The following is a 23,916-nucleotide window of genomic DNA, read 5'->3' on the forward strand; positions in this document are numbered from 1 at the left end:
AAATGGGGCTTCCAGTCCCAGCTTTTTGAGAAATCTCCAGTCTGACCTCCACAATGGTTGTACCAGTCTACACTCCCACCAACAGTGCAGGAGAGTTCCTTTTTCCCCACAGCCTCTCCAGCATTTGTTGTTGGTGGTTTTCTTGATCCTGGCCATTCTTTCAAGAGTGAGATGGAATTTCAGTGTGGTTTTAATTTGCATTTTTCTAATGATGAATGATGATGAACATTTTATCATGTATTTATTTGCCATTTGTATTTCTTCATCTGAGAAGTGTGTATTCATCTCAGATGCCCATTTTTGGATTGGATCTTTTAATTTTGGGGGTCTGATTTTTTTTTTTAATTCTATATATGTTTTAGACAGAAGTCCCTTGTCTCAGGGAGAGTTCAGTAAGATTTTTTCCCAGTTTGTGGGTTTTCTTTTCATTATGCTGGGTATTTCTTTTGACTTGCAGAAACTTTTTAATAAGAGGTGGTCCCAGTTATTGATTCTGGGAAGTATTTCCCGTGCAGTTTGAGTCCTGTTCATGAATTCTCTACCCAATTTGTCTTCCAATAGATTTACTGTTTCTGTTTTAATATTCAGATCTTTGATCCATTTAGATTTTAATTTAGTACATGGTGATAGGCTTGGGTCTAGTTTTAGTTTTCGGCAAATGGAGAGCCAGTTTTTCCAACACCATTTATTAAAGAGACTGTCATTCTTCCAGTGAACCTGCTTGGCTCCTTTATCAAAGTTAAGGTGGTTGAGTGTGTTTGTAGTTGTGGTTGTGTCTTCTAATCTATTCCATTGATCTTTGGCTCTGTTTTGATTCCAGTACCATGTTGATTTTACTACAGTTGCTTTGTAGTATAACTTCAAGTCAGGGCTTGTGATGCCTCCTGCCTTGCCTTTGTTGCTTAGAATTGCCTTTGCTATTCTAGGTCTCTTCTCACTCCAGATGAATTTTAGGAGTGATTTCTCTAGATATGTGAGATATGTTGATGGTATTTTTATTGGGATTGCATTGAATCTGTATAAGAGTTTTGGGAGAATGGCCATTTTCACAATATTATTCTTCCTATCCATGAGCATGGGATGTCTTTCCATTTTCTGAGATCATCTTCAATTTCTTCTTTCAGTGTATTATAATTTTCCCTGTATAGGTCTTTCACTTCTTTCATAAGAGTAATTCCTAAATATTTCATTTTTATGGTTGCTAGTGTAAAGGGTGTGGCTTCTCATTTCTCTTGCTGTGATTTTGTTGTTAGTGTATAGGAATGCTATTGATTTTTGAGTATTGATTTTGTATCCAGCTACATTATTGAATTTATTTATTATATCTAAGAGTCTTTCAATGGAGTTTAGGGGGTCTTCTATGTAGAATATCATGTCATCTGCAAACAATGATAATTTAACTTCTTCTTTTCCTATCTTTACCCCTTTTATTTCTCTCTCTTGTCTAATTGCTCTGGCTAGTACTTCCAGTACTATATTAAATAGGAGTGGTGATAAAGGACATCCTTGTCTTGTGCCTGATTTTAAAGTAAAGGCCTTCAATTTTTGGCCATTTAGTATGATACTGGCTGTTGGTTTGTCGTAGATGGTCTTTATTATATTGAGGTAAAGACCATCTATTCTAATTTTCTGTAAAGTTCTTATCATGAATGAATGTTGGACCTTATCGAAAGCTTATAGAAATGATCATGTGATTCTTACTTTTGGCTTTACTGATATGGTGGATTACATTTATTGATTTACGTATGTTGAACCATCCCTGCATGCCTGGGATGAATCCCACTTGGTCATGGTGTATAATCTTCTTGATGATTTGCTGCATCCTATTTGCCAATATTTAAGGATTTTTGCATCTGTGTTCATTAGGGAGATCAGTCTATAGTTCTCTTTTTTAGTTAGGCCTTTCTCAGGTTTTGGTACTAGAGTAATATTTGCTTCCAGGAATGACTTAGGAAGGATTGCTTCCCTTTCAATTACATTGAAGAGTTTGAGGAGTGTCAGCATTAGGTCTTCTTTGTATTTCTTATAGAATTCTGTAGTGAATCCGTCTGGGCCTGGGCTCTTCTTTGTACATAGAGACTTAATTACATTTTCAATTTCATTGATAGAGATTGTGTTATTCAGCAGTTTTACATCCTCTTGACCTAGCTTTGGTACTTCATATGTTTCTAGGAATCTGTCTATTTCTTCTGTGTTATCAAACCTTTGAGAGTAGAGGTTTTTGAAATAGGTGTTGATGATCTTCTGTATTTCTATAGAGTCTGTAGTGATTTCACCTTGTTCATTTCTTATTGCATGAATTTGAGCTTTTTCTTCCCTTTTTAAAATAAGGTTGGCTAGGGGCTTATCAATTTTATTTATTCTTTCGAAGAACCAACTCTTAGATTCATATTTTCCTCCCTTCTTTTGGCTTTGGGCTTGACTTGCTCTTCTTTTTCTAGATGTTTGAGGTGTAACATCAGGTTACTGATTTGTATTTGTTCTGTTTTCCTGATGTGGGAACTCAGTGCAATAAATTTTCCTCTGAGGACAGCTTTCATTGCATCCCACGGATTCTGGTAATTTGTATTTGTGTATTCATTTCTTTGCAGGTATTGTTTAATATCTTCTTTAATTTCCTCTGTGACCCACTGATCACTCAACAGAGTGTTATTCAGTTTCCATGTGTTTGTGGGATTTTTGCAATATCTTTTGTCATTAAATTTCTAATTTCAAAGCACTATGATCCGATAACACGCAAGGGATAATTTCAACTCTTGCATTTATTTAAGTATGTTCTGTGAGCTAATATATGGTCTATTTTAGAGAATGACCCATGTACTGCTGAGAACAATGTTTATTCTGATGTTGTTGAATGGAACACTCTGTATATGTCTATCAAGTCCATTTGTTCACAGGTATGATTCAGTTCTGTTATTTCTTTACTGATTTTCTGTCTGGTTGATCTGTCCCTTGGTGTCAATGGTGTGTTAAGGTCTCCTGTTACAATTGTGTTACTGATAATTTGATTTTTCATTTCTGTAATACGTGTTTTATATAACTGAGTGCTCCGGAGTTTGGTGCATATATATTTAAGATAGTTACCTCTTCCTGTTGGAGTTTTCCCCTAACGAGTATGTAGTGACCTTCTTTGTCTCTTCTGATCATTATTGGTTTAAAGTTCACATTGTCTGCAAACAGAATGGCTACTCCTGCTTTTTTTTTTTGATTCCTATTGCATGAAGTATTGTTTTCCATCCTTTGACTTTCAGTCTGTGAGTATCCTTCTGGGTTAGATGGGTTTCCTGCAAACATGGTTGGATTTCGTTTCTTGATCCATTCTGCAAGTCTGTTTCTTTTAATTGGTGCATATCGGCCATTTACATTAATGGTTATAACTGTTATATGTTGGTTTATTGTTGACATGTTATCTTTCTGCTATTGCATTTTTATCTTTCTGTTCTGTTTAATTATCTCCTCTGCTTAGTGTTTTTTTCTTTGTGTATCTAAACTGTCTTTGAATATTTTTTTGCAAGGTTGGCTTGGTAATCATGAAGTTCTTCAGCTGTTCTTTGTCATGGAAGTATCTTATTTCACCATCGATTTTGAATGATAGTTTTGCAGGGTACATCAGCCTAGGTTGGAAATCATTTTCCTTTAGGATTTGGAATACTTCACTCCATGCTCTTCTTGACTTTATTGTTTGTGCTGAAAAGTCTGCTGTGATTCTGATAGGTTTTCCTTTATAAATGATGTCTTTTCTCTCTGACAGCTTTTAATAATCTATTCTTGTGTTAGATTTTTGGGATGATGATTATTATATGTCTGGGTGTAGTTTTATTTTGGTTATGACTATTTGGAGTCCTATATGCTTCACTGAACCTGATACCGGTTTCCAATCTCATGCTTGGAAAATTTTCAGCTAATACTTCTCTAAATATCCTCTTGACGTCCTTTATGTCATCCCCTTCTTTTTTATTAATTTCTATCAATCTTATGTTGTTTTTCTTTGCGTCATCTTGCAGTTGTTGAATTATTTCCTGATTCTTTGTTATTTTTAAAAGAACTTTCCTTTCCCATTCACTAACTGTAATCTTGTCTTCGAGGTCTGAAATTCTATCTTCACTTGCATTGAGGCAGCTTTTGCAGCTTTCAGTGAAATTTTTGATTTCCTATATATCTCTGTGCATCTGCTTTATGTATTCTGTTTGTTTCTTATATTGCTTATCTAGGGATTCTATCTTTCTGTTTAGTTCCTCCAATTTTTTAACTGTTTTCTTTAGATACGTTCAGCATCTCTTTCATTTCTTTTATCATTTCTTCTTTTACCTGAGAGATTATTTCTAGTTTGAATTCCTTTAAAGCTTCCCAGAATAGGGGGCTGGGGATTTAGCTCAGCAGCATAAGCGCCTGCTTTGCAAGCAGGCAGTCGTGAGTTCGATCCCTGGTACCAGTAAAAAGGAAAAAGAAAAAAAAAAAGTTTCCCAGAGTTGCTTCTTTATTTCAGTTTCTTTTAAGTCCGATATTTGAGGTGTATGGCATATATTTTCTTCTATGTACATGGCTTCTGAGGTTTCTTGGGGTGGGCTGGAGGTTTGAGATTGTAATTTGGTCTTTTTGTTTTGTCATTTTCCTATATTTATGTTTCAAGTGTTAGTCAAAAACTTCCTCAGGATCTGTTGGAAATCCACTTCTATGCCCACAGCTCCTGGGACTCTGGCACCCAGTTCCCCCAGGCCGCTTGGCCTCTGGAACTGGTGGTACTCTCCTGCTTGCTTAGAACTCCACAGTCCCCGAAGCACACGGGGAGGCAGATGCAGGTGCCCTAGCCCCACCTAGCTGTTCCACTATACCCAGAAAGTGTGACGGTCCCAACCAGGCTGGGATCCAGGGAAAGTGGGCACCCGCCTGCTTGCTTAGAACTCCACAGTTCTCTTTTTCTTTCTTTGTTTCTCTCTTTCTCTTTTTCTTTCTACTGGGTTAGCTATGCATTTGAGATGTTTGAATTATGTCCTCCAACATATACAAGTATTCTGTAGCAGGATGGTTTTTAAATTTTTCACATGCACTATATTGTCAGAAATGAAGTCTGTGGGGATAAAAAATTATGGTCTTCTGTGATTCTTAGAAAATAGCTCATCTTAGTAATTATGTCATTTTTGGATTCCTTTACTGTAAGATGTCCTCCATTTTCTTACAGGGTACAACACTGAAAAACTACAAACAAAAAGAAAGTGGAGTGTTCCAGGGCATCCTGAGCACTCAGCGAGCAAGCAAACATGTCTCTGGATGACATTAAGATGAATTCTGCCGACCTCCTGTACAAAAGGAATCTGGACAGCGGAGGCTTCGGGGCAGTGTCCTTGTGTTTCCACAGGATGCACGGACTTGTGATCCTGAAAAAGGTGTACACAGGGCCCAAGCGCATGGAGTGAGTCGTGAGCGCAGGCGGGGGCCACACTGTCCGCTGGCTTCAGAAAGGGTTCCTTGGAGGGTTCAGGGCTTGGAGCTGCCAGGGCTTCCGGACAAGGGGCCCCTGGGGAAGCCAGTATATGACCCTATGCTGAGTAGCCGTCACTCTGATTATCGCCATCATCTGAGATGAGGGTACTGAGGCCAACTAGGGAATAGCTAGTAAATCACAGGACAGAAATGTGAACAGGGAAAGAGAGTTGATGCAGGAGGCAGGGTACAAGAAATGGGAGGAATCAGTGAAAATGGGCTTATACGCTTTGCATTTTGGGCCAAGTTAGCTCAGCGCCGTAAGTGCCTGCCTGGCAAGCGCAAGGTTCTGAGTTCAATCCCCGGTACAAAAAAAAAAAAAAAAAAAAAATAGACTGGGGCTAAAAATGAAAAAAAGCAAGGCCAATTGGGTCAGTCTTTAAGGAACCCAGTCTGTAACATAGGCAGTGGAATGTCTGTCTCCGTGGAGCTGACCTGAGCCGGCCCACGTTCCCTTGTCCCTCTTGTTGGATACCACCTGGCACAGTGTTCTACTCAGGCCACGCCGCCGCTGCCCGTGCGCTGTGCATTTGCTGATTTGCAGTCTCCAGTGCCTGCTGCCAGGATGGGGGGCGGGGCATAAAGGTGAAGCAGCCCTCTGCTCGGTGACACTGTGGTCTGTGCCCAGGGACAGCAGATGAGGCCCAGTGTGACAAAGCGTGCGGCTGTGCTGTGTAGGCTCTGGCTCCAGGGAGGAGGCTGGCTGTGTCTCCTCAGCATGGCACCTTTCTGCCTACAGGTACAACGAGTCCCTGCTGGAGGAGGGGAAGATGATGCGCAGGCTGAGCCATAGCCGCGTGGTGAAGCTGCTGGGCGCCGTCATCGAGGACGGGAACTACTGCCTGGTGATGGAGTACATGGAGAAGGGCAACCTCCTGCACGTGCTGCAGGCCCAGGTAGAGATGCCGTTGGGCTCTTCGCGGATAGAAATGATCTCTTGTGAGCTGCTCTGTGGTTTGTTGAATTCCTGAAGTTAGCCCACAGACTGTGCCAGCACACACTGTGAGAATCAGACCTAGGGGTCCTCTGCCCCTGCGCTGCACCCCCACCCTGCTAGCCCTTAGTTTTAAAAATTCTGAGACTGAATTTTGCTGAGTTGCGCAGGCTGCCTTTAAACTTGGGATCCTTCAGCCTCAGCCTCCCAGGCAGCTGGGCTTCCAGGCCTGTCTCACCCTTCCTGGCTCTTGGATCTTCCTTGCTCCCTGCCATGGGGCTTTCTTTCTTCCATCCTCAACAGTCTGTCCTTGCTCAAAAGGTCCCCTATATCTAGTTGTCATGGTTGCCTTGTTGCCATACCTGCCAGCCTCTCTCTGCCTCTACACTAGAGAGTGGTCCAGTCTTCAGAAGCTTGTGGTCTGACGTGGGGTATCCATGTGACCAGTGACAAAGCCGGGTGAACTGATGACACCGTGTCCACTGTCAGGAGCGTAACAGTGATTCACAGAAGCATATGCACTATTACACAGTGTAAAAAAAGATGGAATATTCATGACTGCACTTTGATACCATTTAGGAAACATTTAGTACAGGTGAAATATAGAACATAAGCTGCAGTAACAGCTTATGGATAAGATTTAAAACAAAAAGATAAAATTAGCTTACCAAGACCAATAATGCTAAACTATTCTTTAAAGTTTATGCACCTGCCAAGACCTAGTGCTAGTTGCACAGGAATCACAGCCAGCATGACGCTGGCAAGGAAAGGAGGCAGGTGAGAAGGGACAATGTAGGGTAATGGTGTTGAGTAGACATTCCAGAGTCTTTCACAGCAGGGACAGAGGACCGCCACCCACCACAGCTTGGGACAGTCTGATGGACAAGAGGAAATCAGAGGTGCCCCCCCCACCAAGATTATGCTGGGTACAGAAGACAACAGCCCATTTCACACGTGTGCATCACTGGGTTTGGCAAGAGGGTGCACTGTGCGGAGGGGCGGGGTGTGGCTGTTTTTACAGCACTTCCCCTTCTCCATCTCCCCTCCCACTTCTTAGCTGCCAAGTTGGTAGATGTCTCTCACAAATACGGCTGCCCAGGGAGGAGGGCAGCTGATCACTTAGATCTGTTGTACTGTCATTAGCCGGGCTGTTTTCCTCCCTCAAACCAGAAACGGTCAGCAGCATGAGGAAGATGTCTTAGTGGGGAAGTCAGGCTTTTGGGACCTCGCAATGATAGGTACAATAGCTGGGGCTCAGGGAATCAGGAGGACCCGGGAAGGGCAGGAGGAGTGGGAGAAATCAACTCTGCTTGCTCGGAACTGTTTCCCAGGGTAGAAATATACCAAGGAAGGCGGGAACAGATCTCTTCTGCTGTTTGTACGTGCTGGCCCAGGTAGTGATGATATAATTCAGCTATATTATGTGTTAAAATGGCTTGGGGGTACACTGGGGAATCTAATTCCATAATTGAGATTTTTTTTCTGTTAACCATCAACCAATGTATAGACACGTTAGGAAACAACCTGTTTATAACTGGTCTTTCATTGTGAAGCAGAACTAAACATAATCACTAAAACAGAAACTGAAATTATTTATACTAACATGGATGATACCGTTAGAATAGTACTGTAACAGTGACCTGAGCCGGTCAAATACATACTAATTCACTTTAGCATAGTTTTAGAGTCATGCATATGGCATGGCTTTTTACATGGTTGTAATCAGTGTGAACATACTTCCTGTGTTCTTTTTAAACATTATTTCACATGCACATTTTCCTGACACGATTCATGTAGTTAATGTAAATACAGCATCACATTGTATGAGTATGCCTAGAAAATGGTTATCTGTATACTTGCTCATTCATTCTAAGGATCCAATCTTAGATAATACATCTTGGTAAGAAGCTTAATTTTATAGTATTTTTGTGTGCACGAAACCTGCATGGAATTTTTGTTTTGATGCTGACAAATCACCACATCCAGAATGGAACCTTTCTTGAAGTGGGGGCTTGTTGCACTGTGACAGCAACGCTTCAGGGTGTCTTGGGGGAATGCGGTATCTGCTGTCAGATTTGGATCCCACCACTCTTTAATGGAATTGCTGACTGTCTGGTTATTTTCCTTTGCACACACATTTTCATTTCAGACCATCCCACTTTCTGTGAAAGGAAGAATAATTGTAGAGACCATCGAAGGAATGTGCTACTTACATGGAGAGGGTGTGATACATAAGGACCTGAAGCCTGAAAATATCCTGGTTGATAGTGACTTTCACATTAAGGTAAACATTAGTCTCTAGGCTTCTGGAAGGTTAACTGTACGCTTTCCACTGAAAATCCATTCACGTAGATGGTGTGGCTTTTTAAAGGGAGACCTAGCTCCGTGTGTAACTCGAGACGAGGCTACCAGAGAACAGGTCAGGCTTGACAGGGTTGGGAGACAGCTGTGAGGATGTAGATGATACCTTCTGCCAAAGAGCAGATTTGAATGGGCTGGGCAAGCAGTCCTCTCCCCAGTCTTGTTTTCCTCCTGTTAGACTCTGAGATGGAACATTCAGAGGTTGCTTTGTTTGCCCTGGAATAGGTGCCTCATTGTTTCCCTAGGGAATCTCCACGACCGAGACTCTGGAAATGCAGGGAACGTGGAGAGTGTGTGGACGGTCTCAGAACTCACGCATGGCCCAAGTCACATCAGCAGTGAACTGGCCACCTGGGCATCAAAAGCTCTGCTTTGAAATTCAGCTGATTTAAAGTTTTTTTTATTTTCATCTGCTTCATTTTTTTTTAAAGGCATGCATGTTTCTTTTAAAAATCCCATTGTATTAAAGGGAACAGGGAGAGGGATCTTTCTTTTGTTCATTCCCAGGCAAGATTTAGCTGAGGGGGGAAGCAGCACATTAATTGGTTTTGGTAACTGGAATCTAAGCCCAGGAACCTGAGTGCAGAGGGGAAAGTAAGACGGTGAGCACTTGTCTCGCATGCAGGGAGCACTAGGTTCTATCTCCAGCACCACAGCAAAACCCAGAAGGTCTGGAAAGGGAAAGCGGAACTCAGAACCCGCTTATGAGACTGCTTCCAACACTCCTGAGCCAGGGACAAGTTTTTATCCAGTATCTTTAAAGAAGTTTCTTGCTTTTTTTTTTGGTACTGGGGATCGAACTCACGACCGTGTGCTTGCAAGGCAGGCACTTTCGCCGCTGAGCTAAATCCCCGGCCTGAAGTTTCTTTCTTTAACTTAACAGCCTTTCTCAGATCATTGAAGGTTAAAACCTGGAGTTCTCAGATAATCACATGCTGTCATGCACTTCCAAATGCTTGCTTGGTTTCTAGAAAGAGAAGTGGAACTGTCCTTTGGTTCTTTCTTACCTGTGTTCTTCTGTCATTTTGCTCGGCCATGTCCCACTTTGCTCTGTATCTGACCTTGGTATTTGTCTGTGCTTTTCCGTTTCTTCCCCCTTCCTTCATACCCATCTTGTCTCAGGTTCAGGTTACCAACTCAAAAAAACAGCACCACAGCTTTTCTCATCAGTGTGCCTTTGGGATCCTTGGAGACTTTGCACATCCTGGACGCCATCTGGGGAACAGAAGGTGTGGTACCCAGCCTCTACCTGCTACACAAACGTGCTGGGAAGAAAGCGTTTGCCCTCCAGCCCCAGAAACAGCTGAAACACAGAACAAGTTTATGCAGAACAAATGAGGAATCAGAACATAAACACATTTTGCTGTTGGTGCCATGGCACAAATGTCCTCTGCTTTCCTCTCTCCCTTTTGTCGCAGAAGAATAGAGACCAAAGCCTCATGCGAACGTTTCTTAGGTGAAGTTTTCCAGAGGAGTGAAGAAAGACTTAAGTTTTTATGAGTCTGTTCAGAGCTGTATAGACATTCCATACCTGGGTCACATCTCAGAAAAGCCCCAGATTAGGCCGACTCTGCCTAGTTCGTAGCTCTCCCACAGTAATCCCATGGTTTGCCTTCTGCAGATAGCCGACCTGGGCGTTGCTTCCTTTAAGACATGGAGCAGATTGACTCAGGAGGAACACAATGAGCAGAGGAAGGCCAGCGGCACCACCAGGAATAACGGTGGCACCCTGCACTACATGGCCCCAGAGCACCTCTGCGACATCAACGTCAAGCCCACGGAGAAGTCGGACGTGTACAGCTTTGGCATCATGCTTTGGGCAATAATTGCAGATAAAGAGCCGTACGAGTGTAAGACACGGGAAAGGAGTGGCACAGTCATATTAATCAGAACTCTTACCCGAGATAGCGACCTTCTGTGAAGTCAGTTAAGGTCTGTATTGTTCCATCAGAGGCAGTGTTGCCCACCAGAGTGCACGTTCCCCGAGGGCTGCTGCTACATCCAGTCCATTCGCTACCACTTCCTCAGCATCTACACATGGCGCCTGAACATAGTTGGTGCTCAGTAAATTCTTGCCCTTTGCTCTTCTATGGATGTTCAGAAAATGACTTTTCCATCTTTTTAGCCAGCAACCTTAGAGCCTTCTCAGACTTAACCTGGCCCTCCATCTCTCACTCCAGGGGACCTCAAAGCTTTAAATCTATCTACTTCTTTCCCCACCAGCACATAAAACCTTCGCTTCTCTCTAGCTTTATCCATTGCGCTCTCTACTTTATCAGCATGCGCAGTTATCCCGGTCTAGCAAATTCTAGGATGCACTATGATTCCTGTCTTAGCCCATGTACTAGTTTCCTGCTTCCTTGGACTGGAGTCCTCCTTGGGCCTTGCTTCCCCATTCTTTACCTTCTACTTATTTTTCTGTTTTCAACAAAACTACTCACAATCATGTTACTCAGACCCCTTATTTGAAAATACATTAAACTTAAAGGTAAAGACTATCCTCTGCCTGTGTGGGTAGGAAGATTTGAGGAATGCAGTTGACTTTACCCAGAGAAGCTATTTGTTCTGTAAGAAAGCAACTTTCAGATTTTGTCTTTCATCTGCAGAAATTGAAATGCTGGGTCATCTCAGCAGTGGAATGTGTCAGCTCCTTGTCATAGGGCCACTCTGCCACGGGGTGAGGCAGCTCTGCTGAAAGCTCACCTTAAGCGGAGACAGTCAGCAATATATTCACATTCTGTTGTCTTCTGCTTGAGAAGAGCAGAAGCCAGAGGTCTCAGGTTCTCTTTGCTTCACAGATGCCCTCTCTGCAGAGCACCTCTTGGTATGCATAAAACGTGGCAATAGGCCAGACGTGGACAAGATCATTGAGCACTGCCCCACGGAGATCATCAGCCTCATGACATGCTGCTGGCAGGAAGACCCAGAACTGCGGCCAACATTTCCTGGTGAGGGCATTCTTTCTGATTTTGCAGCATTCACTGTGTGGTTGTCCTAAATGAGATAATGTCAGGAATGTGGTTTGGGTCTTCAGAAAAAACTTGTGGTTCCAAACTGACTTTCTAGACTTCAAACATTTTAATTTAAAAAATCCTTCTTAAAGCTATATAAGGCCTTAGTTTTTTAGGTTTAACTGTTGTATTGTTAGAAATGTGCATACATCACAGTTATTTTTAAGCATAAACATCAATAGCATTAGGTCCATCCCCTCTGCTGTGTAGCCATCACCAGGACTTTCTCCAGACCGAAACACTACCCATGAAGCACACACCCTGCATGCTCCTCTTCAGCCCTGGCAACCTCTGTTCTACTTTGCGTCTCTATGAATTTGACTACGCTGATACCTCATACGAGTGGAATCACAGTCTTTGTCTTTTGTGCCTGATTTATTTCACTAATGTAACGAATGTCTTCTAGGTTAATCTGTGTTATTACATAGGTCAGAATTTCCTTCCTTTTTACGGCTAGATAATATTCCATGTATGTATATACCACATTGTGCTTATCTGTTCCTCTGGTGATAGGCACTTAGGCTTCCTCAATTCTTTTGTTTCTTTCTCTCCCCTTGTTTAGCTGGCATCATTGGGAATGTATTTTGTGACTTAGATTGGTCCCACTATGAAGAGAAATACAGGGACATGGATGTTTGACATGCTTGAACCCCTTCCAGTTCCCCTATATGATGACATGGGAGCTTGTGAAGTAGAGGAAGGAAAGAAGTAAATCAGGTGGGGAATGAGATATAACAGGAAGGCACTAAAGATCCGTAAGGTGTTGTGCTCTCACATTTCTATGAGAAAATGGAAGTAAAACTCTGCCTGCTACCAAACAGTTACAGCGAGAGATTACAGGGGCCCTTCGTTTAGCTGTCTGTTTTTCACACATGCTCCATCAACCTTCATCTGTTCCTGGCTTCTCCTCTCATGTTCTGTGCCATTTCACTTTCAAAATTAAAGTTCTTATTTTGGGATCCTTGTAAATTCACATGCAGTCACAGGAACAAGATAAAGCAGTCCCAAGTATCGTTTACTCCTCCTCCAGTGGTAGTATCTTCTGTGTTTATGAGCACTGTTCATAAGAGCTAAAATACAGAGTCAGCCTTGGCGCCCATCAGTGGATGGTGGATGAAGAGACTGTGGTACCATATGTATGCACATGGAGTATTACACAGCATCAGAAGAGTGAAAGCCTGTCACGTGCAGCATTGTGGGTAGTACTAAAGGTCACTGAGTTAACTGTGCACCTTTTATTTCATTTTCTTGCATTGTACTGCCTAGAACTTCTGTCACTAACTTGTATAGATCAGAGAGCAGACATCCTTCTTTCGTGCCTAATCTTAGGACAAAACCATCCAGCCTTTCATTATTAATTATGCTTTTAGTTATAGGTAACATCCTACTTGATGTAACTATCTTATGGATGATGTGATCTCATCTATCAGTGTGTAGACTACTGGAAACTGTGGTCAATGAAACTGACTGGACCTGGAGATGGGAAGGGGTGGCTTAAGTTATGAAGTAACTTTCCTAATAGTTGTAAGACTAGTCGAGATGATCTGTCTCCTGTTGGGGTGGTTGTGGCAGTTTGTATTTTTTCAGCAAGTGGTCTAGTCCATCTAAGTTACATTAATGTGTGCCAAGTTGCTTTTAGTATGACTTTTATTTTTTGTTGGTAGAATGTATTGTACAGTGGCATCTACTATTTCATTTTGGGTATTGGTAATTTATGTCTTTTCTTTTTCAGTTTTGCTAGGGATTTGGCAATTTTGTTGATCTTTCCAACTAACTAGTTTTTGTTTCACTTTTTCACTGATGTTTTTCCCATTGTTGATTTCTGCCCTTATCTCTGTTGTTTCCTTCCTTCTGTTTGCTGTGTTTTGCTCTTTATTTTCCTAGGTTTTTGAAGTGGAAAATCAAAATTACTGACTCGAGACTTTTTCCTTTCTTAAATATGCACATTTATTGACATAAATTTCCCTCTCAGCCCTGCTTTAGTTGGGTCCCACAAGTTTTGATATGTATTTTTATTTTCATTAACTAATGCATTTTAAAAATTTCCCTTTAGTCTTTTTGTTGATCCCTGTATTAGAAAGTGCTGCTTAGTCATCAAGACTTTCAAGGTTTTTCCTTTCATCTCCCTGTTACACTGGGTTTTTTGGTTTGATTTAGTCTGGACAGAGAACACACTCTGTTTCAGTTCTTTCAGGTTTGCACAGGCTTTGTGTGTGTAGCCCAGCTTGTGGTCTGTCTGGGTACCTGTTGTATTGACACTTAAGGAGAACACTTGGGTTTTCTGCTCATGTTTAATAGAGCATTCTATAAATCTTGACTAAACCCTGTTGGTTGGTACTGTTTCTGTGTTCCTCTGTGTCTCCTGATTTTCTGTTTAGTTTCCTTTCAGTAGCTGAGAGAGGTGATGAGCCACACAGCCAGGCCCTAGGGTAGAACTGCTGAGCCAACTTAGTTAAACTTCTAAACTTCTCAAGTTGACACAATCTGTCAACCATTACGCTGTCCACGGTTGGTTTGCCTCACTGCTTTTGAGCCTGTGGCAAGGCAGTACATTGCAGCGGGAAGCACAGGCCTAGCAAAACCATTTCATGGCTGGCATGCGCAGGAGAAACAAAAGAGAAGGCATGCCCATAGTGACCTTCCTTCCTGTCACCGGCCTTACCTCAGAGTTTCATACCTAACCCCACAAGTAGGGAACTAAGCCTCCAACACATAGGTCTTTGGGGTAGATTCCAGACCCAAACAATAGCATTCTTCCTGCTTTCCTGTGGGTTTACATATTTTAGAATTCCACTTTGATTCATCTCCATTGTTTTTGAGAGTATCTCTCTGTATGGTTTTTAAAATGGATATTCAAGATACTATATTACTTGTACACAATTTATCACAGGGATGGAAGTTAGCACAGTTCACATGATCTCCACTCCACTGAGATGGAGGTGCCTTATTACTACTAAGTAATGGTGAAAGTCCAAACTTTCCATCAGCCTTTCTTCTTCTGATTCTTCCTCAATAGGGGGAAGGGGAATCTTTTTTACTACACCTGGGACACATGTCAGGGCTACCCCTGTGGCCCTCCTGACAGCACCGGAGTGGAGAAGCTCATGATCAGCTGGTAGGATGGGAAAGTCCTGGCTTCCTCTGGTGGCAATGTCAGGATGCACTGTCTCCTGAGACTGGAAGCAAGGCGGTCCACCTGTGTGGGGAAGGGTGGAGTCAGTTGTTTCCTGTGGTGTCTGGCTGGAATCCAGGCTGTCAAAGGGGTTTCTCTGCTGATAGGCCGCCCCTTGCTAGTTCCATGGCCAGCAAGCCATCTTCTGCTGTTGACAGAGACATTTCTCTCTGTGTCTATGGCTGATTCTGGGTTGCCAGCTGTTCAGCTCCTACTCTGGAACACAGGAAACAAAGAGGAAGTCTAGGGACCTCACTCTTGTGTGTTTTCTCAGACTGAAGTTCCAGTGGGCCTGTCTTCTCTGCTCCTAGAGTGTCTAGATCTTCATTTTATATAGATTCAGGGTTTCTTGTTTTGCTTTGCAGGAGGAATAAGAAAATATATATTCACTCCATCTTTGTGGGACTGGAGATTTCCTTTGTCTTTTAAGGCTAACACTTGTAATTTCGCAACCAGTCCTTACCTTGAGTGTCCTAGGCCATCATGAACGTGTATCATGGGGATGGAAACATGTGATTGATTCATCGTGTTCACCTGGAGAGTAACTCCTGGAAAAAGCTCACACTGCTAGGCAGATGGGCTTCCTTCTAACCCTTCCCTGTCGACTGGTATTTAGTTTTTATCAGAGTCAGTGATTTGGAATTTCATTTTTTAATTCATTTCTGTAGCCACAGGTTTAAGGTAAGTAGTAATTAGAAGACAATAGATTGCTAATATGTTAATTTTAGAAAATATTTTAAAAATTTAAAGGACTATTTTTCTCATATAGGTATTGAAGAGCAATTTAAGCCTTTTTATGAAAGTCAGTTTGAAGAATTTGTAGAAAAAGATGTGAAGAGTTTAAAGGTAGGTAATATAGCAGACATTCAAAATATTAACATCAATACATATATTATCAATCATGAAAACCAAAGTAATGTAGTTTGTTGACTGAGATTTGAGGTAAATGAGATTGGTAAACACAAAATTTGCAATTATGTTTAAATATGTTGGCAAACTGGACCTACTTCTCCATTAAAACTCATGAATAAGAGAAAATATACAGAGCTACATGGAAATAAAAATAGCACTGGGAAAGAATGAAAGTATATAAATATATCAATTATTTTGAATTATTTAAAGCAGACACCCAGGGAGGGAAAACGCCAACTCAAAACCTAGTTCTGAGGAAGACGTTCTGGAAGTTCAGGCAGAAAACAGTGAGTCACGGGGGAAGTACCTTTGTGCTGCCTAGAAAAGCCAGTTCCTCCTGACCCTTCCCTGCGCTGAGGGAGGGAAGGCAGGAGCCTCAGGCAGAAGTAGTGGGTGGCAGACCAAAGCCTGGGGGCCAGCGAAGCAGGGAGAGGAACCGAGCCTCCGCAGGCACACAGGCACACATGCACAGCAGGAATCAAGCTACTGCCGCAACCTTTTAGCAACTTAGATGCCAAATCATGAAGAATGGACTTAAATAAACCAGGCAAGCCAACCAAGATTTCAAAAGAAAGAGTCAAAGGGTTACCAAACTTGTGTTTGAGGGCTACCCACATTAATAGAAGAGACAGGTCTAGCTGGGCATGGTGGTGCATTCCTGTGTGCAGTACTCTGGGAGGGTGAGGCAGCAATCTCACGCGTTCAAACTCAGCCAGGCCAACTTTGTAACTTAATGAGACCCTAGCTCAAGAAATAAAAAAGGGCTAGGGATTAAAAAAAAGACATTCAGTGTAAACCAAGAAGCAATTAATGAGACAAGGTAGTCCCAAAGGCAAAAAAGTATTACCTGAAACAATCAGCAATATCTCCTAATGATAAAAGGGTTAATTCACCAGAATGATATGTATGATATACCTTTGATAACATGGCCTTAAATACACAGAACAAAAGCTGACAGAACTCAAGAGAGAAATGGACAAACCCCCAGTCATAGTTGGAGCCGTAGATACAAGTATCTCTCTAACTGATAGAGCAGACAGACCCGCCAAAATTAGTAAGCACACAGATTTGAAGAACATGTGTAACATACTTGAGCTAATGGAAACCTATAAAACACTGTACCAAATAACTGTGCAGTATCTATCTTTGAATGATTATTAAAAATGTAATAGAACACTTTCAAAAACTGATATTGGGAAATGTCTTAACCAATTTTTAAAAACTCTAATATAAAGAATGTTGACTTTTAATTATACTAGAAATTAGTTTTTAAGGTGATAGTTAGAAACTTCCATTAGGTTACAAGAAATACATATTGAAATACCCTTTGGTCAAAAAATAGTGGAACTTAAAAAATATTTTTTAATTAAAGGCTAACAAACATTACATATTAAAAATTATAAAATGTACTTTGTAAAGAGTACTATTGTAAAATACTGTTAAATGTATGTATTAAAAAGAAGAAAATTACTAAAACTATTAAAATTACTAAAATTACCCAAGCATTTATATGAAGATAGCAAAATAAAGTCTAGGAAACAAATAAAATAAGTAAATAACAAAAAGTATAAAAGAATGGCATAGCAAATAGCTAACAGAGCATCAAAACAGCCAAATATTGGTACTAAAAGGCTAGTAAAATTGACTAACCTTATCAAGAAGAACAGACATGTGAAACAATGAATAATTAAAAGGGATCACTCCCAGTCGTACAGACATATGTATTAGGAAGATGCTATGAATATTTTCCCAATTAAAATTTAGATAAACACATTTCTAAGGAAAAAAGTTTAACAGCACAGCTGACTCAGAGGTTTAAAAAAAACCTAAATATTCTTAAAACCATGAAAAGAGATCAAATCAGTGTTCAAAACTCTTTTCACAGAAAAAAAGCTCATAACCAGAGTCTCAACAGGAAACTGTAAATACACAAGGAGGAAGTTATCTTAATTGGATACAGACAGAATCCTCCCAAACTCATTTTTTTCCAGGCTTATTTTCTAATGCCAGTATAACCTTAATTCTCAGTGAAAAACAAAGTACAAAAAAGGGAAATTAAAGGCCAACCTCATTCAACAGAATGGATGTAAAAATCCTACATGAACTATAAATAAACTGTATCTTATCAATGTACCAGAAAAAAAATTCTGAGAATACAAATTTATCTCAACTTTTGATAAATATGTTGTCATAACTCCTTTAAATATCTTATTAAAGAAACATATATCTTTTCAATAGATACAGAAAATCAATTGAAAGATGTATTTGTAGTTAAAAATACTAGCAACCTAAAAAAGGAAAAACTTCTTGTCTAATAATAAGGTGTCTCAAAAAGAACAGTTTGTGCTGTCACTGATTGTTTGATCACTTTTTATACCTAGATCTTGTAACCTGAACAACTACTTCTAAGATAACAATATGCAATATATTAACTAGTATTGGTTTCTTACTGTTTTTTTAAATTTTATATTTATTCTTTCTTCTGTTTTGCTTTTCAAAATAAATTTTTAAAAGTCCAAACATAAAAAAAAGAGGTGTCTGGAAACATCTACAACAAATAGTTTACTTATTAACAAAATGTTAACAGCTTTTCTTTGAGATAACATGCAAGATATGTATGCTTACCAGTGCCATTTCTGGTCACTATGGTCCTGGAGTTCCTAATTATTTCAGTAAAGTAAGAGAAAGAAGAGATAAAATTAGGAAGCAATAAACAAATTCATTATTTACATGTGATAGGATATGTACACAGAAATTCAAAAGTTGTTTTAAATCAATTGGGTGTCTTTAGTTATATGACCAATACACAAAAGATCAAAATTAGAAAATAAACCTTCTTTAAAATTCCATTTACAATATCATAAAAGTCAAGTAATAGCAAGTCTTACAAAAGATATGTAATAATTCTAAAAGTATAAACTTGTATTCAGAGACATAAAATGAGAAAAGTAACTGCAGAAATACCACATTTACTTTGGGATTTGGAAGTCTAAGTATTGTAAAAAGGTCATTTCTTTCCAAACTGATACAAATTGGGTTTGATTAAGAATTATATAGTCTTGGGGGCTGGGGATTTAGCTCAGCCTGCCTTGTTAGCAAGCAGTCGTGAGTTCAATCACCAGTACCGATAAAAAGACCAAAAAAAAAAAAAATTAATATAGTCTCTTGGGGCTGGGGATTTAGCTCAGCAGCATAAGCTCCTGCAAGTGCATGGTTGTGAGTTCGATCCCCGTACTGGGGAAAAAAAAAAAGAATTAATACAGTCTCAACCAAAACCCCAAATTTGGGTGCAGGGAGTAGTTCAGGTATAGAACTTGATAGGTTCATGATATAAATATAAAGAAGAAAGCAAGAATAACCAAGATGTTCTTTCAGAAGAACAAAACTAGTAGTGGAAGAGAAGTACTGTGAGCTTCAGTCTCTCAAACCCTCGGACAAGTGAACGGTGAAGAATAAAATAAAAGAGACAATGTAATATGGTTGGTGGAGGTCCAAGAAGGTCAGAACTCCCTTGGAGCTAACACAGGGATTTCTCTGTGTTGCCAGTATATTGGGTATCAAACTAGGGGAATGTAGAGAAATGCATGGAATAGCTGAGGTAAAAGTCTCAGAACTGAGCAGGGCCTTGAGTACTTAGAACAAAGTCATTCCAAGCAGTGAATCTTGCTAATTGAGGAAACTGTTGTAGCTCTAAGGCTGGCAGTTTGTTGCCTTTCAGTTCTGATTGAGATTCAGTGCTCTGCAGCTGTGGCAGTTATCCTGCCTTCAAAGACTGTGACTCTGAGCTTTCCCAATGCAGCCAGAAAGCACCATAGTCAGCAGCTTAACTCTTACACAGCCCAGTTCCCAACAGAGAAGGCCTTTCCTTCCCAGATTCTCAGGAGGAATTATTATGAAGCTGTATGATGAAAACAGGCAGTACTGGTTTAGAGTAGGCAGAGGCCATCAAAATGGAGTTCAGAAACTCAAAAAGACTCAATATATGTAGAAATCTGATTTTGACAGAGATACTGAGCAGTGAAGAGATGATGATCTTTATTGAATAAACGGTGCTGATGACATTGGGTATCCACATGAGACCAAAATGAAATCGGATACCTACCTTATACCATATCAAAAAAATCAACTCCCAGTTGATATGTGAAAGACAAGATCATAAAGCCATTGAAACTACCTTAGGAAAAGTCTTAGGAGCATTTCTTCATATTCTTGGTGGAGGGAATCTTCAACAAGATGCAGTAATATGAAATGCAATGAAAAACACTGATAAATCTGATTAAAGGACTTCTGTTTGTCAAAAGAAACCATTAACCTAGTCACAGAGTGGGAGAAGAGGGTGATAACACACATGTAACTGATTAGGTACTTGATTGCATACAATTTAAAAAACCTTACATAGTCCAAAAATAAAAAAAAGCCAAGCAACCTCATCAAAACATGACTGAATTATCTGAATGGACACTTTACCAAAAAGAACATTTAAACAGTAAATATATCAAAAAGTATATGGGGCTGGGGATTTAGCTCAGCGGCTAAGGACCTGCCTTGCAAGCAGGGGGTCATGAGTTCGATCCCTGGTACCGATAAAAAAAAAGAAAAAAAAAAAAAAGTATACAACCTCACTAGTAATAAGAGGTGCACATGGAAACCAGAGATGATGATATCTCTGTAGATTGGCAAATATGCTGAAACCTTCCTAAGGGACATACTAGAAATTTTAAATGGGAAAAGTATTTATGGATGGAAAGCAGCAGTCTCCCAGCACCATTCATGGGCAGCCCTAATGGACATTATGTGCATTCCTAATTTAAATCTCAACCATATTCTTTATAGAACTCAATAAGCTGATACTAATCTTTGTGTGGGAAAAAATTTATGATGATAGCCAAAGAAATTCTGAAGGAGCTTACAACAGTGTGGTATTAGAGCAAGACTAGTGGAGTAGTAGGACAAAATTTGGGCCCCACTCTCCATGCCACCATAACCAGGAACCATGAAGAGTCTTGCCAGAAGACTGCTTCATTTCTCCAGAAGCAGCTGCTGTGTTGGAGCCTGAGGTGCAGGGAAGGAGTGGGAGGGCAGAATGGGCTGGGGTATCTAAGAGCAGAGAACAGTCCAGCTTAAAGAGCTCTGGCAGCCTGGCCAGCAGGGAGCACTGGGCATATGTTGTCCACTATCAGGCTGAGAATGGCCAGGGTTTTATCCCCGCCTCCAGGGAGACAGAGTCTGAGCAGGATCTGGAAGAACTGGCAGCAGGCTGGTGGCTGCATGCGGACTCAATTGCCTTCTACCAGCAAATCCTTCCCTGGAGGGGAGGATCTAAGCGGCACCTCACATCCTACTGCAAAGTACAAAACCGGATCCAACTCTTTGAGTCTGCAGCCAGACTCAAAGTGCACAAGCTATAAAGAAAAGGCTGTATTTTACTTCATGAAAATGGAAAGTAGTTGAAAAAGAGAAAGTCTACTTAACAAAGAGTAAATATCCAACTTGAGTAATGAGTACCTGTGAAAACAAAAATAACCTGAGGGAAAAATAGACAAAGAATACAGGCAAGGAATTCGCAGAACAAATACAGTAGAACTGAGCAGCAAACTTGAGGAAATATATTTGACTTCAATAACAGAGAAAAGCAAAATGAATCAATTGTAGGTTTTCATCCATTAGATTGACATTTTTGAAAGACTGGTAATAGGTGGTATTGATGAAAATGCACAGTAATGAACATCTCATGAACTTTGTTAGACGGTAAATTCCAGTCGCCTTACAAGTACATTAACTTGTGCCATAGTACCAGTCTTAGAACTCTGTCTTGCTGACATGCATGCTCATACATGTGCCTTCGGGAGCTGTTTATATCTTACAGTGTAAGAGTGAAAAATAAGAAACCACCCATATATCCAGATACATGCTGTAGATCACAGCGCCTCTAATCTGCAAAGTACTACATGGTGATTGCAAAGGAGAGGTGCAAACTAACTTAGTAACACAGAAGAATCTTCAAGACCTGTTAGAAAATAGTAAGTCACAGTCAAGTCAGGGATGGAAAGCCCCGGGCTTGCATTTGTTGGCCAGAATTGCTTTTGCTATTTTAGGTCCTTCTGGTCCCAAATGAATTTTAGGATTGTTTTCTGTAATTCTGTGAGGTACATTAGTGGTATTCTGGTCAGACTGCACTAAATCTGTGTAACAATTTTAGGACAGCCATTTTTACTACATTGCTTCTTCCTATCCATGACAAGGGATTCTCTCCGTTTTCTGATAGCCTCTTCAGTCCCCTTTTTCAGCGTACAAGCAGTTTCCAGTGTAGAGATCTTTTTCTTTTTTAGATTGATTCATAAGCGTTTCATTTTTTAATGCTATTATGAAAGGTATTGTTTCTCTAATTTCTCCCTCAGTTTGTTATTGTGTACAGAAATGCTATTGATTTTTGAATGTTGACTTTGTATGCAGCTATGTGACTGAATTTGGTTATTAAATCTACAAGTCTCTGGTGGAATTTTTGGGGTCTTCTATGTAGTATGTTATGTCATCTGTAAATAATGATAATTTAACCTATGGCAAAAATACAGACCAAGGCTCAATGGAGCATATTAGAAGATGCAGGTACAACTCCTATCCCACTCAGCCACCTTATCTTTGACAAAGGGGCCAAATACGTTTACTGGAAGAAAAACAATCTCTTTAATAAGTGGTGCCAGAAAAACTGGCTTTCCATATGCTGAAGACTAAAACTAGACCCATGTCTACCACTGTGCACTAAACTAAAACCAAAGTGTATCAGAGATCTAAATATTAAAATAGAAATGCTAAATCTACTGGAAGGAAAAATAAAACTCTTATAGACATAGGTATAGGCAGAGACTTCATGAACAAAACCAGATGACACAGGAAATACTACAAAGAATCAACAACTGGGATCTCATCTCATTAAAAGCTTTTGCAAAGCAAAAGAAGTCACCAACATTAAAAAAGTCAATCCACAGAGAGGAAAAAATTTTAGTCCATTACTCCTCAGACAAACGACTAATATCTAGAACAAATAAAGAACGGAAAAAATTAGATTCAAAAAACCTAAATTCAAAAACTGGCATCTGAGATGAATACACACTTCTCAGATGAAGAGTACAAATAGCAAATAGATATATGAAAAATGTTCAACATCACCAGTCATTAAAGAGATGCAAAATAAAACAACCATGAGATTTCCTCTGCAGAAGAAATGGCTACCATCAAGAAATCAACCAATAACAAACGCTGGAGGGGCTGTGGAGGAAAAAGGAACCCTTTTCCACCATTGGTGGGAGTGTAGGCTGGTGGCAACCACTGTGGAAATCACTGTGGAGATTCCTGAAAAACTAGGATTAAAGGTGCTATTCAACCCAGCTATTGTTCTTCTTGATATTTTTCCAAAATAATTAAAAAGCATCATACCACAGCAAATATGGGTGCTTGTTTTTTATAGCAGTTTATAATAATAGCTAAATCTGGGAAACAACCCAAATGCCCATCAACCGATGAATGGATAAAAAAAGATTTGGTTTTTTAATACAATGGAGTGCTACTCTGCCATAAAGTAGGATAAACTTCAGACATTTATGGCTAAATGGATGGACCTTAAGATGATACTTTTTTTTTCTTTTTTTAATTGGTACCAGGGATTGAACTCACGACCATGCGCTTGCAAAGCAGGTGCTTATGCCGCTGAGCTAAGTCCCCAGCCCGAGATGATACTCTTTAAGTGAAATAAATTGGATACACATCCTGATGTGAGAAACTGAAAGTGTAAATAAGAACCAAGAGATACACTGAAATGGGAAGAAACTGTTCAAAAGAAAAGAGGAACTAGGAAGAGGGAGGGGGGGAAAGGAGGAAGGATAAAATGAGAAAAGGATAAAACAGAAACAAAGGCTTTGTAAATGAGGGGAAGAAAGCATGACAGTAGATGGGGGGGGGACAATCAAGGTGTATCATGGGCAGGTACAAATCCCTGTGATGAATGTGATCATTGTATATACCTAAATTGTATCAGCTGAGGGCACTGG

The 23,916-nt window shown here is 40.3% G+C and overlaps 1 protein-coding gene across 3 annotated transcripts in view; it reads left to right on the forward strand.

Annotated features, from left to right (window-relative positions):
- Ripk1 (receptor interacting serine/threonine kinase 1) overlaps positions 1-23,916 on the forward strand; it is a 45,266-nt gene that overhangs the window by 12,628 nt on the left and 8,722 nt on the right. For all 3 annotated transcript variants that reach the window (XM_003468780.5, XM_013151464.2, XM_063259807.1), the window contains exons 2-7: positions 5,180-5,410; positions 6,221-6,377; positions 8,565-8,699; positions 10,398-10,626; positions 11,575-11,724; positions 15,729-15,805. In XM_003468780.5, coding sequence (XP_003468828.1) covers positions 5,259-5,410; positions 6,221-6,377; positions 8,565-8,699; positions 10,398-10,626; positions 11,575-11,724; positions 15,729-15,805 — 900 coding nt within the window. In that variant the 5' untranslated portion in view covers positions 5,180-5,258. The remainder of the gene's footprint in view (positions 1-5,179; positions 5,411-6,220; positions 6,378-8,564; positions 8,700-10,397; positions 10,627-11,574; positions 11,725-15,728; positions 15,806-23,916) is intronic.

The sequence above is a fragment of the Cavia porcellus genome, unplaced genomic scaffold (assembly GCF_034190915.1).
Source record: "Cavia porcellus strain 051 isolate PalLab524CR breed Dunkin Hartley unplaced genomic scaffold, mCavPor4.1 scaffold_13, whole genome shotgun sequence".
NCBI classification, from domain to species: Eukaryota; Metazoa; Chordata; class Mammalia; order Rodentia; family Caviidae; genus Cavia; species Cavia porcellus.